The sequence below is a fragment of the Chaetura pelagica genome, unplaced genomic scaffold, assembly GCF_000747805.2.
Source record: "Chaetura pelagica isolate M959 unplaced genomic scaffold, ChaPel_1.0 scaffold108, whole genome shotgun sequence".
Taxonomy (NCBI): Eukaryota; Metazoa; Chordata; class Aves; order Apodiformes; family Apodidae; genus Chaetura; species Chaetura pelagica.
In genome coordinates, this window is record NW_009970718.1 from 4,892,943 (window position 1) to 4,910,331 (window position 17,389).

A 17,389-nucleotide genomic window follows, 5' to 3' on the forward strand; every position below is an offset into this window, starting at 1 on the left:
TTCCTGCTTGTGAACTAGCTGTTCCCCCAGCTCATCTTGGACATCTTTCTCTCTCCACATGTGACAAATGCATTTGTGCTGACTTCCAAGTCCCTTGGAACTACTGCTTTATCCCTGCCTTTTTAAACAAAACTCCATCTTGTAGCTTTGTCTATAATAAGGACTAACTTCCTGAGGCATTTGCTTCTAGACATATGGCTAGCTCTGGAATACAAACTTTACTACTGTCTGCCTTTTTTAACCTTCTCAAAAGAGAAACAAAGATATTGCATTTTGCATATATTTTCTGTTTCATAGAGCTTGAAGAATACTTGTGTCCAGAAGGCATGCTTTGATGTGTATCTGTCATTAGTAATGCTGTTAGTGAGTTGTTCCTTATGCTTGCAGCATAGCAGTAGTGTTTCAGTAATGTGAATTGTGCTCAGTCTGGCAGTATGCAGTGTTATCTTTGTGATGGCTACTGGTGATGGGACCATGCATTTCACTAACTCATCCTTTTCCAGAGAACATGGCCTCAGTTTTTCATTCAGTGCTAATTCTGCTCCGAGCAGTGCAATTCTAGCTATCCTGTAGGGATTATGTACCTCGGGACTAATGCTTTGCTTCTGTTCTTGTGTCTCTGTCTGCTTTTCCTCTGCATGATTAATTGCCTGAAGGATACATTGATTTCTCGTAGGTAATTTCAGTGTCTGAAAAGATACATCACCTCAGTCTGTTTTAATTTTTCCTTCTGGGCACTGCACTCATGGCTTTCCTTGTCTCACTGTCTAACAGGAATCTGAAGATAATTTTTCCCCAGCTTGCTTCCAGCCCAGTATTTCTACTTTAGCACCTGTGCAGGCATCTGCTGAAGCTTGATGCCCTGATCATGGGCTGCTTCTACCCAGACCTCTCTCCCCTAGTAATGAGATTGTTCCCAGCTGCTGTCTCAATTTGTGGGAGTCCCCTTGATGCCTCCTTCAGTTTACAGTGAACACTTTCCAAGGTTGACAGGATGCCCATTGGCATTCATACAAAGTGCTACCTGCCAAAAAGTGTGGCAAAGTATGTCAGGTGGTGGGGTGGCTCGTCTGGTCTGACAAACAAGAGCCCATTCCTGATGAGTGCTGGTTGGGAATTTTCCAGTGAAACTTGCTTTATTGGAAAATATAGAAACTGTTACATATTGACCAGGTGGCATATCTCGTCAAAACCAAAGGCCAAGAGACCCACTACAGAATAGTCTTGCCAGTAACATGGCAATGTGGAAGAATATAATTCGTACTTAAGCTTTGCACAACTAGTTCTTTGGGAAACCTTGTGGATACCTTTACCACAGGATCACTGAGTACTCAGTCACACCTCTGAGCCCCTCATAGTGCAGCTGCTGGAATTTGTATAAGAAGTCTAGGGGTTTTATGCTATGCTTACATCTTGCAGCTACTGGCTGCCCTGCTGTTGTCTTTATGCTTGTTTTGATCAAAAACTCCATGCTGTCGCCTTTAAATGGTTCTCTTTGAAACTTTATTTTCTCTCTCCAGAAAGATCAGAAACCATGTGATATATTCTGAAAAATCTAGAGAGGAACAAATCTAGACACCTAAAAATCCCAGATTAAATCTATCAGCACGACACCTCAGCACTGAATGCTTTCTAAAATCTTAATATGACATTAAGTTACAATGGAGTTCTGGTTTTCATAGTTCTATTATAGGTCATTTTTTTTCTGTCTTTGTTTTGATTTCCACAATATAGAATTGTACAATCCTAGCCAAGACATTTGCAGCTTTTCACTGTAAATAACTTCAGATTGGAAATTGAGGAAGGAAAGTTCTCTCCTTGATTGAAACAATTTATTTTATTTTCACAGATAGATCAAGAAATCATCTAATTTAGTAACAGTAATATTTGTTAATGTAATCACTTCCAGACTGATCCAGACTGTAAGAATACTTTATTCTTACATAAATTATGTATTTTTACTTTCTCTATCATCATCTAGCATATAAACTGCTGCTGACAAAAGCTCAAGAAAACCAAATACAATGAAACTTTTGAATCATGCTGTACAGTATTTTCTGATTCCAGAGGAAAGTGGCAGAAGTACCTTTACTGGGATGTATAAAACTGTAACATATAGCAATAATGATTACATTTTCCATGCCGGACATACTTCCAGGATTTTTCTCTCTCCAGGGGTAGCTCCAATTCTCAGATGGAACTATCAATTTTAATTTTTTTCTGTTTTTCTGATTTTGTTGTTTCACTTAATGTAAAATGACTTATTCCAGGAAAGAAAATATTGCCTCTTTTTCTCTGCGGAAAACATAATATTCAAATTTTCTTTAAGTTTGGAAACACTGAGCTGTTACATGAACTTGTTTAACAAAGAGGAATTTCTGAAACTGGCAAAGAATAACTGTGGAAATACCTTTCTCCCTATAGTTATCTTTAAGGTTTTAAATTGCCCAAGATACCCCATACTTTTGAAGTACCATTAGCATTTTTACTTTTCTGATTTCCATTTGTGCAAGTATGAGAAAATGAAGGAATGCCTGTTTTGTACCTTTGCAGAATTTTGGTGCCTCTTTACTTCAGCTCTGTTCTTTTAGCTGTGTTTGCCTGTGTAACTTAAAACCAAAATGGAAGTGAATGGTTTGAAAGAAAGATATTTGCTTAACAGCTAGGGGCTACAGCTAAAAAAAATCTGCAGTATACCATTGCTCTCCCACATTGGATGAGGAGACTGTGTTTGACTGCAAAGTTTATACTGCTCTGGGTATTTCTTGTTTAAAGTAGCTACTTTTTTTTGAGTGTTCTGCTGTGATTTTTTGTAATCTTTTTGATGCTTTAGCCTATGTTTTCAGAAGAAATGAAATTTAGAGGTTTGAGCTGTCCTGCATTTCTGTCTGTCAGATCATCCCCTATCATTTTTTGACCTATTATCAATTTTAAGTGAGGCAGAGGACCAGCAGTTTCTATGCCACTAAGTTTCTAGAAAATAGACGTGAATGTACCAAAGAGAAAGACTGAGGCAGTAGTTTACATTTACTGAAACGAGGGAGCTCACACAGGGTGATGCTGTTAGACACTGTTAGACAGCATCCTCATCTTCTGAGATGGAGAACATAACATCTGCCTTCATCAGTTTAGAAAGTTACAATTGTATCAAAATCTCACTACAGTCAAGAGGAAAAAAATAAGCAGCCACGGAGCTAGACTGCACTGAGTTTGTTGACTAGACCTCCACTAATCATCCAGAGTGCACTTTTTTCCACACTGAGGATCATAGAATGGTTTCGGTTGGAAGGGACCTTAAAGATCATTTAGAGACCTTCACTGGCAGGGACACCTCCCACTAGACCAGATTGCTGAAAGCCCCATCGAACCTGGCCTTGAACACTTCCAGGAAGGGGGCATCTACAGCTTCCCTGGACAACTTGTGCAAGTGTCTCACCACCTTCACAGTTACAGATAATACCCTAAAAGAGTTATTCACATCACTTATATTAGACTCCATTCCTGTAAAAGGAACATATGACAGGAAAAGACTGACTGGCACATAAAGCCCGTTCACTTGCATCCAGCTGAACATGGATTTACTCTGTCCCTAGTTTGTGAATCCTTAAACAAATGTTCATAGTGTTGAATGTTTATGCTCTTGAGGAAATGGTGACCTGAACTTTCTCTTCTTTCTATGAAAGATGCAGATGCATAGCTGTCTATGTACATATCCAAAAGTCTTTTACAATCCAGGTGTAGGTCAGCAAAGCTTTCCTTGTTACCTACGACCACTGGCAGCATGATCTCAGGGTATATCACATGTAGCCATGTCAGCTCTGTGCACTGTGCCTGCATATATACTAACTTCCACATCTGTGACTCAGGGATCATGTCTATACTACAGCTTGATTTATGCTGTACAGAGGGAAAACCCCTACTTTCAGGTTATCCAGTGCAATTTTATAAAGACTCCATGTATTTCAAAAGAGGAAAAAAAAGTTGCCAGTGCAATTTAGAGCAGAATCTGGTTCTTTAACCTTGGAGTAATAACAGAATTGCTGGTGTTTATAAACTGTTGTTTGGAAAAGCCTGTTGCATTAAAGATTAAGTTACATAAAATGTGTGTAATGTTCTGCATGTACAAAATACCCCTGTGGGCTAGTTACAGAAAACTAGTCAGCAATTCAAGGAATACATTATTTTGACTTAGAAGATCCACTAGTAAGGATGACAAGAAGGTAAATATCTACCCAATTAATTTTTTTCATCATAGGGCTTTTATGTTTCTCTTGATTATAATGGAGAGGATTAAATCACTGGCCTTGAAAGCTAATTAGAATGTAGAATGAAAAAGAAATTAGGGAGAAAGTTATGAAAAAATTATTTCTATGATCTGTTCCAAAATCTTCATATATTTTTCTATTATTTTCCAGTTTTTATGAGTACTTTTTTCCTGGAGGAAGTTCACTTGACTGTACAAATACCTCTAATGAGCCTATATTGCTCTTACTAATACAATAAAAGGCCAGAGATATCAAAGACCAAATTAATAATTTAGACTGTTCACTTCATTTGCCCAGTCCATTTATGTGGCAATCTCACCACGTGCACATTAGGTGGTTACAGGTAAACAAACAAGCTCCTCTCTAGTTCAAAACATAGTTCAATTAAGCTTGTATTTCAAAATAAATTGTGTTAATCTTTTATAGCTTTTTAATTTAATGTGATTTTAGTCAGTTCATGGCTTCAATAGTAAAAAAGAGATAACAATACTTGGCAAAAGTGGTTAACATGAAGCCATGAACACTTTTGGAAACTGGCTTTGGAAAACTTGAGTACCCATAACTTAAATGGTTCACTTATTTATTTTTTTTTTTCCTGAAAATGCAAGCCTTAAAAATCCCTGCCTCACAAAAATCATAGAATAGACTTAATCTTCATCTCTGAATGTCCTCTGTTTGGTACAATCCTAAGAAAATGATCTGTGAAGCTATTCCTGTATTCTCCATCTCAGGAGGTGGTGCAGTTGTGATGAGATAGAATCAGCTCTGTCATTGAAATTGTTTCTGGACTCTCTGCATTGTGAACTGGAATAAAGGACTTACAACATCAAAGAAAAATGTGCTGAAACAGAAAAATAAAATAACTATATTTGTATTGTATTTGCATTGTATTTCTATCTTAATTTCTAGTCTGTAATCTACCATATTTCTCCTGCCCTTGTCTCTCCTAAAATGTATCTCCATCAGCTTTGCTCGATCCCCCTGCATGTCATTACAATGCTTCCTTACTTACCTTCTCTCAAGAAAATAACATAGTGGCTGTCTTCTGGACGGTAGATCCTCTTAAGATATCCTCTGTACGCATTCTGTACTGCATGAGGCTTGTCTGAAGTTAATAGAATGCCAAGTGAGGGTAAAATGGGCTGGATTTTTATTATTATGCACTGACATAAGAAGCTGAATTGAAAGATCATTCACTTTATCAGATGGATGTTCACAGCATCTAGTACTTCTCATTTCATGTGTGCAGAAGTACCTGGATAAGAAAGACCTTACTGGCAATAATGAGAGTGTGTAGGCAGTGACCGATCTTGATAACTTTTCCTTTCCTTTCAGAGCCTTAGTATTTTGAAAATATTAATTCAGATCTTCCAGTAAAGCATATTTGTCCATATGGCTATTGGCTTACATTCTTGTAAACTGGCAAAATATTTTAGGTGTTGTTTGCAGTATTTTGAAGGGAAATAGAATGTGTAAAGCAAAGTTTCAACACTCAATATTTTAAATATTCAGAGTTATTTCTAGGACCAAAAAGACATACTTAGTGGTTCAGCTGCAGATTCTTATCAGAGTCTAGACTCCATGTCACATATTCTGAGTACTTGGAGAATATTGAAAATACTTAATTGTTCTTTATAGTAATATAGATTTACATTTCTTTCCCATGCAATGCAGCAATATTTTAAAGGATGAAAACCAAAGATTCACTAATACTCAAAATGATAATGAAATATGAAGTGGCAAAGTCTGTTCAACAGATGATGGAGCAACCATATGTTTTACCTAAAATACTGTCACTGTGTGTACTAGACTTCTGTGTTTAATTCATGGAAACATTAATTACAGTGCTAAACTTCTCCTGACAGGCAAAGTATAACAAATCTTCAAATAATAAAACACACCTAATTTCATCTCAACCCCTTTTCCATAAGCAAATGCATGATTGTGTCTCCACAAGTATACAGTCTCATCTACATGGAAGCCTAAATATTTAAAATTAGAATCTCTATTGGGAGGGGGAGGAGTTTGCTACAGAAGAGACTTGATCTACAGCTGCTGTTTAATACCAGCCAACTTAAATCTCATGCCAAAAATGTCTAGTGCTTGTTTGCTTTTGTGAAGAAGCAGATGATTGTCCAGATGATATCCAGATGATTAAAAGGAAGCTGAATCTGTATCTTATCAAAGCCCCTCTGAAGCTCATCTATAATTTCTCCTTTGTCCCACTATGTATGCTTCTTTCATGTACAAAAAGTTACAAAACTTTCAGACAAACCAGAGACTGTTCCTTAAATGAAAAAGAATACAGTAGTGTATCAAAACTAAATCTCTGCTGTACATTGCTAGGTGATCATGACCCAATACAGTAAACACCTTCCTTGCAAAGACAATGATTCTCTGTTCTATCCTACTTCATAAATGAACCCAGAAACAGCAGCTAATATAAATATCTTTATAGTCTAAGCCAACATTTATAGTATTTTACCATTAAGCAAAAAATACTGCATTTGTAGCAATCTTTATTATGAGACCTATTTTCAAAGGCTAAAACCTTCACATCTTTTTATACCAAAGGCATGATATTTCTGCAGTAGAGAACAGGGTTTTTTTTTCAAGTTATTTTTAGGCACTGTGACACTGATTTAGCACCTTAGAATATCCCGTGTGTAACTTCTGTGCAGAATAAGCACACATTAGTTACATTTTTATTTTGTAAATTTTAATGGATTCCATTTTAGAGTTCTGTGTAAGTAGGAGCCACTGCTTTTGTCCAAGTTTAGCCTCCTTCAGTGAAAATAACCAACTACACTATACTTCCTTTATTGAAATCAGCAATTTTAGAGCATCGTTCATCTCAGTTCCTTCAGGATGGGAAGAATCACTCTTTAGACTCTGTTGATTATAGATACAATATTTCAAATTATGATAAAAGAAATTATGCATATAGATGTACCATGGACACCTCAGTATGATGAAATTATAGATTCTAGTGCACTTTGCATCCTATCTTCCTTTACCTGACCTCACAGGAGAAGAAAGATAAAAAAAGTTTCCTTACAGAATTTTATGACAATCTCTCACATCGATGAGAGGCTGAGAAATCTGAGACTGTTCTTGAAGACACCTGGAGAAGAGAAGGCTCAGGAGGGGGCTTATCAATATGTACAAATATCTGAAGGAATGGTACAAAGACGGAGTCTGGCTCTTTTCAGTGGTGCCCAGTGGCAGGACCAGAGGCAATGGGCACAAAATTAAACACAGAAGGTTCGCTCTGAATGTCAGGAAACACTTTTTTAATGTGAGGGTGTCTGAGTACTGACAGAGGCTTTCCAGGGAGGTTGTGGAGTCTCCATCCTTGGAGACACGGTCCTGTGCAGCTGGTTCTAGGTGGCCCTACTTGAGCAGGATAATAGAACCAGATGAATTTTAGAGGTCCCTTCCAACCTCAATCATTCTATGGTTCTTAATTACATTTAAATAAAAATGTTGCTAATTTCAGGCAATGTAAATAATATGTAGGAATTTTGAGAGTGCAGTTTGGCTTTATAGAAAGTTCTGTTATCCTTCAAGTTATGCTGTTGTGTAATCAGTGTTTTGGCTGACCTGAGTGAGTTTTTAATCTCTTAAATGAACTGGTTCATCTTTCTGGGTCAGAGTAAGTTAAACCTAGGAAAAATAAAGAAATAATAGTTTTCTTCATATTTAGTTTATATTATTGGCTCTCTGTGCATCATTTAAGTATCACCAGATAAAGGGAATTCACAGCCTGTGGTAGAAAGTAGTAGTTCCCTTCTTTTTGCTATTGTCTGCAATGTCAAACTTTATCCTAAAAAAAAGAGACAGTTTGAGGAGCAACCGTGCATCGAACTGGAGATGTGTGGCCAGCAGTGCTGATGGTTATCAGCATTTTATTGTGCCTTGTGGCGAAAGACCGTGGGGTACTTGTGATCAGTACTGTCTTGGCTTAATGTCTCGGTCTGGATCCATGTAAGTAAAATCTCAAGCCAGGTTGGCTGGAATCTTTTTATAAACCTCAACTGGGGAACTTAATTAATCACTTTCTCTAAAGATATTGTGTCTGGTTTTACATTATTTCAGCATGAAACCACGTGGAACTCAATGGCTGTGATGCTGTTTTGCTTACCTGGGTGCGTGTGGGTCCGAGTGGATGCTGGGGCCGTGGGTGCAGGGCAGGGAGCTGCACGGAGCACGGCAGGACTGGATGGAACAAGCAAATGAAGCAAACAGGCAGCTCTAGTCTTGCAAAGGGAAACTGCAGCTTCACAGGCAATTTAGCTAGTACAATTTATTCTAATTTATTACAGTAAACTACATATTAGCAAACATTAACAAATCAGGGGCAGATTTATGAGAGGGAAGGCTACTGTGCTAATGAGTGGCCCCCTCATTAGCATTGCCTGGAGCAGCATATGCTCTCCCTCAGCCTTTCCTTACCACATTTTCCCATTACCCGTCACAGCAGAAACAAGCCTTTCATATCCTGTAATCTCTGACTAGAAGGAACCTTGTTTGGAACTATAGAAGGGAACTGGCAGACGGCTGAACTACAATGCCAGTTGCTTTTATTTGGACATGTACTTGGAGAAGCAGAGGAGTTATTAGGGACTGGGCACCTCTTGTAATTCAGGTCCCAGATGTGGGTGTAGTTCTTATGAGATGTATTGATGCTAACTGGCCATGACTATCAACTTCTCAACTTTTTTTTTCCTTCTTATACAAAATAGGTTTCCAAATACCCACCTATCATAGCAAAAAAAAAAATGTTTCTTTTGTAAGATTTTTTTTCATTAGTACCCATCAACTATTTGCATTTTCAGCAGTATTGTATCTGGCTTAAAGAAGGAGGAAGAGTCTGTGGGTTTCACTGATTAATTACCGTAAAGCATTTGAGGTCATGGATTGGCAGGTGCTGTTGAAGCATAAAATATGATCAATATACCTTTAAATCAATGAAAGATCCAGAGTATCACAATTCAGAGAGTGAACAAACTTAATTGTTTACTCTCTACTCTGCTGAAGTCTGTAAGTGCAGACTTAAAATTAATGTAGTGTACTTTGGCCACCCAGATAAAAACCACAAAAATCCATATAAAACACCTTCCAAATTCCTGAACTCCAGATTGTACTAGTTTAAGAAAACTCTTGCTATGGTCTCTTTTCTCCCTTTAAATGCTTGCACTTTTTTTTTACTTAAGTACATAGCAGTTTGAAGGGATTGGAGTGATTTGTCTGTCACAGATTGATAATCCAGCTGTTGATAAAACTTCTAAATGTCTCTAATGGTAGATTCTGCATCCCTCCCACCCTCTTTCCCTAGGAACTCTGAAGAAAACTTACCATACTAAGTATCAGCAAACTGTCTAAAAGCAACACTGATTTTTTGTAACCTGTGACAACATGATTACATCCTGGTTTGTAACAATAATTTAATTGTTGGTCCTTTCTTCAGGCAGTCTGGATTTCACGCTAGGGACATGTACAAAATTCCTAATTTTTTTTATTTTTTTTTCCTGCTCAAGACAATTTACATTGGCCATGTAACACTTCATAGAAGGGAGGGAAAAGGAGAGCAATGCAAATGGCCAGATTTTCCAAACTGTTCTGGCCACTTTTAATCACCCCATAAAACTTCCAGATCCCTCTTCCTTGGGGAAAACTGCAGGTGGTGGCGGGTTGCAGAAGTTAATCCTAAACTAAGCTGCCCCCAGCCACCAGCAGAAAAGGTGTAGAGGGGAGGGAGAAGGTGTTGCTGGGGCTGTGGGTGTCCTGCTGCTGCCTGCCTGCCATAACCCCATGTGGGTCTTGGCAGCTGGTGAGAGACAGGGCTGCATGGAGCAGTGCTTGGGGAAACAGCTGGGGCTTGCCAGAGCAGAGACCTTCAGTTTTGCTTGAACTACTTTGTAATGTTTTCAAAACTGAGGAATTTCTGAGAATAACAGAAAGAGAAGGAAAAAAAAATAAAAAAGGACTAGAAATTAAGTGAAAACCGCATGCATCATTAATTCACTGGTGAAAGGGACAGGGAAAAGGAAAACATGGGAATGCAAAGTTTTAAACAGCTGACACCTTGAAATGTCCAGTTTGTAAAACCTTGAATTATCTGATGAATTGTTTGGATATATTTGCAATTTTCTTTATAAAATAATAACTAGAAAGTTAAATACTCCTTGTATCCTCCACTGATCCTGTCATGATGGATAATGTTTTAGTGAGGGTAAGTTTTTTCCTCCCTACTTAATATATTTTAAGTCCAGAAGGGATTGTTCATTTTACCTCACACCTAACAAAGGCAACTGGTTTGCTGTATGCTAATTTCTGCTTGAAGAAAGATAGCTCTGATTCAGCTGCAGCATACCACAGAGAAATCTTCCCAATTCACATCATTATCCCCTTTTTCATATGTCAATGAGTTCCATTATCCTTTTTGGTACCATCATAACTTTGAGAAGTCTGATCCACCAGGGGCTCTGAGATCCAGTAGAAGTCCCCTCCTCTTGGCTCCCCTCCCCCAGTCTTGGGAGAAGGGTCGTTAGTCTTTGTAATTAAGTGCATGACTTTACTTTTGATCATGACAAAAGTCATAACATTACCTAAATAACCAAAATAAAACAATGTCAGTAAACCAAAGTCCCTTTCAACCCCTAAGATTCTGTGATTCTGTGAACAGTCATTGCAATTTATTATTTTTTTTTCACCACTCCTCTTGCATTTGTGCCAAAAGCAAGCTGTGGTAATATCTGTTTTATGGTTTTGGTTTTGTTTTTTTTCCTCCTCTAATTCATTAATTAAAATGTAAATTAAAATTAAGGTCAAAGATTGTCCCTGTGGGATTTTACTCAACAATTATTCCATATTTATAGTTGCATTTCAAGAGCTGCTGGTTTCTAATCTATTTACTGTGTGCCCTGTTGACTTTACAGCATTCTAGTTTATTGTTCATAATGTTGTGTCGTGTCCTGCCAAAAGATATTTGATTTATTTACATTGTTACCTTTATCAAATCCATAATTTTGCTTGCTATTAGATAACTGATTGCTGTTGCAAATTGCTTCTTGGCATTTTTTCTGTGGAGGGAAGGGAAAGCAGAGGTGGTAGCCAGGAGCTGTGATAAGGCAGGAACCTGTGAAGAATACAAAGGAAAGTATCTGATTGAGGGCAATATGGGCAATGAAGGGCTTTAACAGGAATATTTTAAGCAGGGGCCCAAGTCAACAGCCAGTCCCCCTAGGAAGTGCAAGAGGGGAAGGACACTCCACTGATAGGAGTATGGAGACAGCAGCTCCACCTGACAGGCAAGGTGAACCTGTCAGGCATTAATATCTTTGAGTAATTCCTATGAATCTAAAAGAGATATCTGCCTTACTCCTCACCTTTCTCTCCTGAGTTCAATCTGGCTTCCTCTGATGACTCCATATTAAATGTATTACAGCAGAACCATAAGAATTCTCCAGTTTCTTATTGCCTGGAAGTTATCACATCTACGATGTGACAGGATTACATAGTTTCTCGTTTTCTACATGTACAGTATATTCAGGTCATAAACTATATTTGTACTCTTGAAACAGCTGATGTATAAGTTTCTCCAGCAATTCATTCCACTTCCAGCCTAGAAAAACATAAGAAATGCCATTTATGTTTTCTCAAAATCAACACCCCCTGATTTAATGAACTTTTGTTAGTAGTTTCAGTAAGATAGCCTGCTGCTTTTTTGAGAATTCCATTTTGCCAAATTCCTACTAACAGTAACTAAACAGAGATCATCCACACAAATACTTTATTAAGTGGAAACTCTGATATAAATCTTCTGTATTTAACCACTAACCTCAAATGAATACAGCACACTGGAAAAAATCTAACTATTTTATTTTAGTGGCTTACTTTTACTGGCTTCACTAATGTCCTTCAATATATATTTTCTGCTCAGTTTACCCACAAGCAACTTTTATTTTTTTCTTCTGTGAATACAGGAATTGTCAGAAGCCACAGCAGTAGAGAACTGAAGTTTGTCTCACTTGGATTAGTTTCATCCAGAAGGGGACAGATCCAGTAGCAAGCCAGCCTAAGGCACTTGCCAGGCACTTCACATTAGAAATTGCACCCGAGCACTGAAGTAATGCATCGGTTCCCTAATGATAAGAAAGGTCCTAGAATGTGTTTGTGGAGAGAGAAAGGAAGAAAAAGATGAAGCAGATGGGATATTGTCCTACCACTGTGAGAAGCCTGATCAGAAAACAAAAGGGATTTCCTGAACAAATGGAACAAGACTCCAAAGCATTTTCTATAAGACAGCTATGTAAAATAAGAAAAAAACACATTAATTCTACCAGTGCACAGTCAGTACTAAAAGGTTTATAACTATGAAAATGTGTGGGTTTGGTTTTGTTTGGTTTTGTACACACATGTGAAGAGCAAATAATGCAGGTATTTCCCACAGTGGCCTCCACTGTGGTCAGCATGTGGTCAGTCCCATGTGAGACATGCTGTGTCAGGCAGTCATGGCATCCAGGCATGGCAAGACTGATGCTTTGGACCTTCTCTGCCTATGTGTAGTGGCTATGAGTGTATGCACCAGATGTATATTAAGTACAATCTCGTAGAGTGTGCATATTCATAAAGGTGTCCCTAGCACTCCTAATCTTCTGTAGGTTTTAAAATTAATTTCTGTTTTGTTTATACTCTGTTGTATTTCCTTTCCACTCCTTTGCTGGGCAAATAAGATTTTGTTTTGATATAACTCCTACAGAGTTTTTGCTTTACGAAGTGACCTAGCAGTACAAATAGGATACAGATTAGGTATGGGCAAATAATCACATCTATGCTGAATTACCCAGAGCACACAACAAACAAACAATGTTGACTTTCTACTTTGCTGGCATTCTGGCAGCTGCAGGTGCTGCAAGATGCTACCAGATATGGCACAAAGTTAAAGTGGAGTGACAGACATTACCTGATTTTGCATAAAGCCTGAAGGCATAATTAATTTATTTTTAATTTAAAAAAAAATAATATTAAATTAAAAGAGATTTGCAGTGGGTTGAGTTCAGACTATATTAGGGGTTGAGGGGGCAGGGTTATTCTGCAGCTAAAATATTTATAGAACAAGGTACCAAAATCTGTAATCTGCATCTGTATCATCGAACAATGGTCTGAGTTTAATGGGAAGAAGGGTTGTTGAGACAATGTATTCTAAGTCAGTAGAGCAAAGTCATTTGGAAAACATGATTCTTGTATCAGTTTTTCTGTTCAGATTAACATCTCTCAGGAGTCAGCTGGAAAAACAGAAAATTGCTGATTGGGGCTTCCTGATTCAAAAAGCAGCCTACTATTTATTTAGCATTATTTAAGGTTACCTGCTTTTAAAATATGCTGTTCTCAAACAATGTCCAAGGATGACTTCATACCTACAATCACTGAATCATTGTGGCAAATCCTGCTTCCTTGAACTGGCCTCTGTGTCGGAGGACACATGCATGGAAAATGACTGTCGGTTCATGTCATCTGACTTTATGTTCTTCCTCCCTGTCTCTCAGAAAGTGAAAATGTGGCAAACTTCACCACGTTAATTGCCATGAATTATATTCTTATCTCTGTCTTGATTATCTAAAAGACCAGTGTTACAAACACTGTGTCTGACAGAGCTCAGTTGAAAAAAGCAGGTAGTATTTATAATCAAGGCACTACAGCACTTAGCTGTTCTGAGTCCAAAGTTTAGAGTGAAATCTGAGTGTCTCAGTTAGTTTCTTGTCCTTCCTGTACAGGCCTGGGGAATCAAATACTACCCCTGGAACCCCAAATCCTGCAGGCTGTGCAGAGACCTGCTTAGCGTTATTAGAGGAGTCAGGTATATATATTAAACTGACACACTCTGAGGTGCTTGACGGATGTCTACCAAGAAGTGCTTCTGTCTATTTGAGATCTGCCACTTGCTCCCCTTCACCCTGAGACTGAAACTTGAAACCGTTCCCCTAAGCAATGGAGCAGGGTTCAGGCTTTTCTTCTGGAAGTTATTGACTGGACAAGGACCTTTTGATGTAACAGCCTGGGGATGATAGCAATTGCAAAGGAAGCACTTAATTAATTTTGTTTCTCAGCCTGGAAGAATTCACATGCATACCTGTCACCTCCCAATGAAATGTGAGCCCCCCCCCCCCAGCTACACACTGGCAGAGGATAATGAGGGAGCAGAGAGAAGGTACACAAAGTGCTCACCAACTCTTCTGTTGGAGCTGGACCATGCAATTTCACAAGTCAGTGAGCCACGCAAACATGGCTTTAGAGTCCAGTGGTTAGTCACTCATACGGAAAAGAGGCATCCTGGGTTTTGACTCCTCTATTTTATACTAAGTAACAAGATTTAGACTGTCTGTATGGGGATTTGAGCATTCAGTTATGTAATATTAAATTAAAAGAGATTTGCAGTGGGTTGAGTTCAGACTATATTAGGGGTTGAGGGGGCAGGGTTATTCTGCAGCTAAAATATTTATAGAACAAGGTACCAAAATCTGTAATCTGCATCTGTATCATCGAACAATGGTCTGAGTTTAATGGGAAGAAGGGTTGTTGAGACAATGTATTCTAAGTCAGTAGAGCAAAGTCATTTGGAAAACATGATTCTTGTATCAGTTTTTCTGTTCAGATTAACATCTCTCAGGAGTCAGCTGGAAAAACAGAAAATTGCTGATTGGGGCTTCCTGATTCAAAAAGCAGCCTACTATTTATTTAGCATTATTTAAGGTTACCTGCTTTTAAAATATGCTGTTCTCAAACAATGTCCAAGGATGACTTCATACCTACAATCACTGAATCATTGTGGCAAATCCTGCTTCCTTGAACTGGCCTCTGTGTCGGAGGACACATGCATGGAAAATGACTGTCGGTTCATGTCATCTGACTTTATGTTCTTCCTCCCTGTCTCTCAGAAAGTGAAAATGTGGCAAACTTCACCACGTTAATTGCCATGAATTATATTCTTATCTCTGTCTTGATTATCTAAAAGACCAGTGTTACAAACACTGTGTCTGACAGAGCTCAGTTGAAAAAAGCAGGTAGTATTTATAATCAAGGCACTACAGCACTTAGCTGTTCTGAGTCCAAAGTTTAGAGTGAAATCTGAGTGTCTCAGTTAGTTTCTTGTCCTTCCTGTACAGGCCTGGGGAATCAAATACTACCCCTGGAACCCCAAATCCTGCAGGCTGTGCAGAGACCTGCTTAGCGTTATTAGAGGAGTCAGGTATATATATTAAACTGACACACTCTGAGGTGCTTGACGCATGTCTACCAAGAAGTGCTTCTGTCTATTTGAGATCTGCCACTTGCTCCCCTTCACCCTGAGACTGAAACTTGAAACCGTTCCCCTAAGCAATGGAGCAGGGTTCAGGCTTTTCTTCTGGAAGTTATTGACTGGACAAGGACCTTTTGATGTAACAGCCTGGGGATGATAGCAATTGCAAAGGAAGCACTTAATTAATTTTGTTTCTCAGCCTGGAAGAATTCACATGCATACCTGTCACCTCCCAATGAAATGTGAGCCCCCCCCCCCCAGCTACACACTGGCAGAGGATAATGAGGGAGCAGAGAGAAGGTACACAAAGTGCTCACCAACTCTTCTGTTGGAGCTGGACCATGCAATTTCACAAGTCAGTGAGCCACGCAAACATGGCTTTAGAGTCCAGTGGTTAGTCACTCATACGGAAAAGAGGCATCCTGGGTTTTGACTCCTCTATTTTATACTAAGTAACAAGATTTAGACTGTCTGTATGGGGATTTGAGCATTCAGTTATGCCTCCCCACTTCCCAGCCACAGTGCTTATGGCTGAGATGTTCACAGGCCAGTGCCAGCACTAATGCTGAAGCTCTGCTCAATACTTAAAGGGGGCCTATAAAAAGATGGGGACAAACTTTTTAGCAAGGCCTATTGTTTAGGGACAAGGAGTAATGATTTTAAACTAAAAAGGGTAGATTTATACAAGATATTAGGAATATTTTTATTTCTTTTTTTTTTACAATGAGAGTGGTGAAGGACTGTAACAGATTGCCCAGAGAGGTAGTGGAAGATCCATCCCTGGAAACACTCAGAGTCAGGTTGAATGGGACTCTGATCAACCTGATCAGAAGATATCTCTGCTCACTGCAGAAGGGGCTGGACTAGATGATCTTTAAAGGTCCCTTCCAATCTTAACTATTCTGTGATTCTATAACTCTATGGTTCTCTGATTCTGTGATGCATTTCCACTGCAGATATGTACTTGTTGCATGGAGTCCTGCATCCATACAGAACCATGACTCTGCAGCTAAACTCATCCTTCCCTGGACCTTCAAGGACCTTCAAAGATACCCAGCTGCAAAACAGTTTAATCTGGAGTAGCATAGTCCTACTTTCCCGCTATTGTGTGATTGAGGATACTTGTTTTGTGCATGTCCCCCATCAAGTACATCAGTCACCTGACTTCTATAGAGGATGCTTCTGCAACAGGTTCTAGGATCCAAAGCTTTGTGTTGTTCTTCCCTGATAAGTCTTTAGGTGCCTAAGTTCTTTATGTGTGTGGATAGAGGTCTGAAAAACACTCCTTGTGAAGTGCAGTGATAATAATAAGTGTAGGATTGTTAATATTTATATTAAATCTTAAATATAAATATAGCACAGAAGGTGCAAAAATCAAGGTTATGCTGCTCCCTGTTTGAGAAGAAGTCTAAAGTAGTCAAATGTAATACAGGCCTTATATTTGTGGGAGGAGATGGCTGCAGTCAGACATGATAAGCAAAACAAAAGAAATGAGATTCTGATTATATTGGTGTTTCAGGATTAGTTAGACCTTTGGCACCTTGCATAGCATCCTGCCCATGTTTCAAATATGTGGCCCCTACCAGATTAAAGTAATTTTAAAGAAGCTTTGGAAACATGGTTGTAATGGTCCCAGTTGTTCTGTGTCAATTTATTAAAGTTTTCCTTAAGTGGAGGTAAATCTCAGAAGACTGATTTGTCTGTGTATAAATCCTGCTAGCAGTTCCTCTATTCTAATCTCACTTTTACCATTACTGTTGTGGGTCTGAGTTTGTCATCTCACTGGAATTGGAACTCTATCGCTTTTTTCAATGAAGGTGAC

At 38.6% G+C, this 17,389-nt stretch overlaps 1 protein-coding gene across 1 annotated transcript in view; it reads right to left on the bottom strand.

Moving 5' to 3' along the window:
- LRIG3 (leucine-rich repeats and immunoglobulin-like domains 3) overlaps positions 1-11,699 on the bottom strand; it is a 74,986-nt gene extending 63,287 nt beyond the window's left edge. Inside the window, exons 1-3 of the mRNA XM_010006309.1 lie at positions 11,657-11,699; positions 11,278-11,406; positions 10,718-10,876 (exon numbers count right to left, since the gene is read on the bottom strand). Coding sequence (XP_010004611.1) covers positions 10,718-10,876; positions 11,278-11,406; positions 11,657-11,699 — 331 coding nt within the window. The remainder of the gene's footprint in view (positions 1-10,717; positions 10,877-11,277; positions 11,407-11,656) is intronic.
- Positions 11,700-17,389: the final 5,690 nt, after the last annotated feature.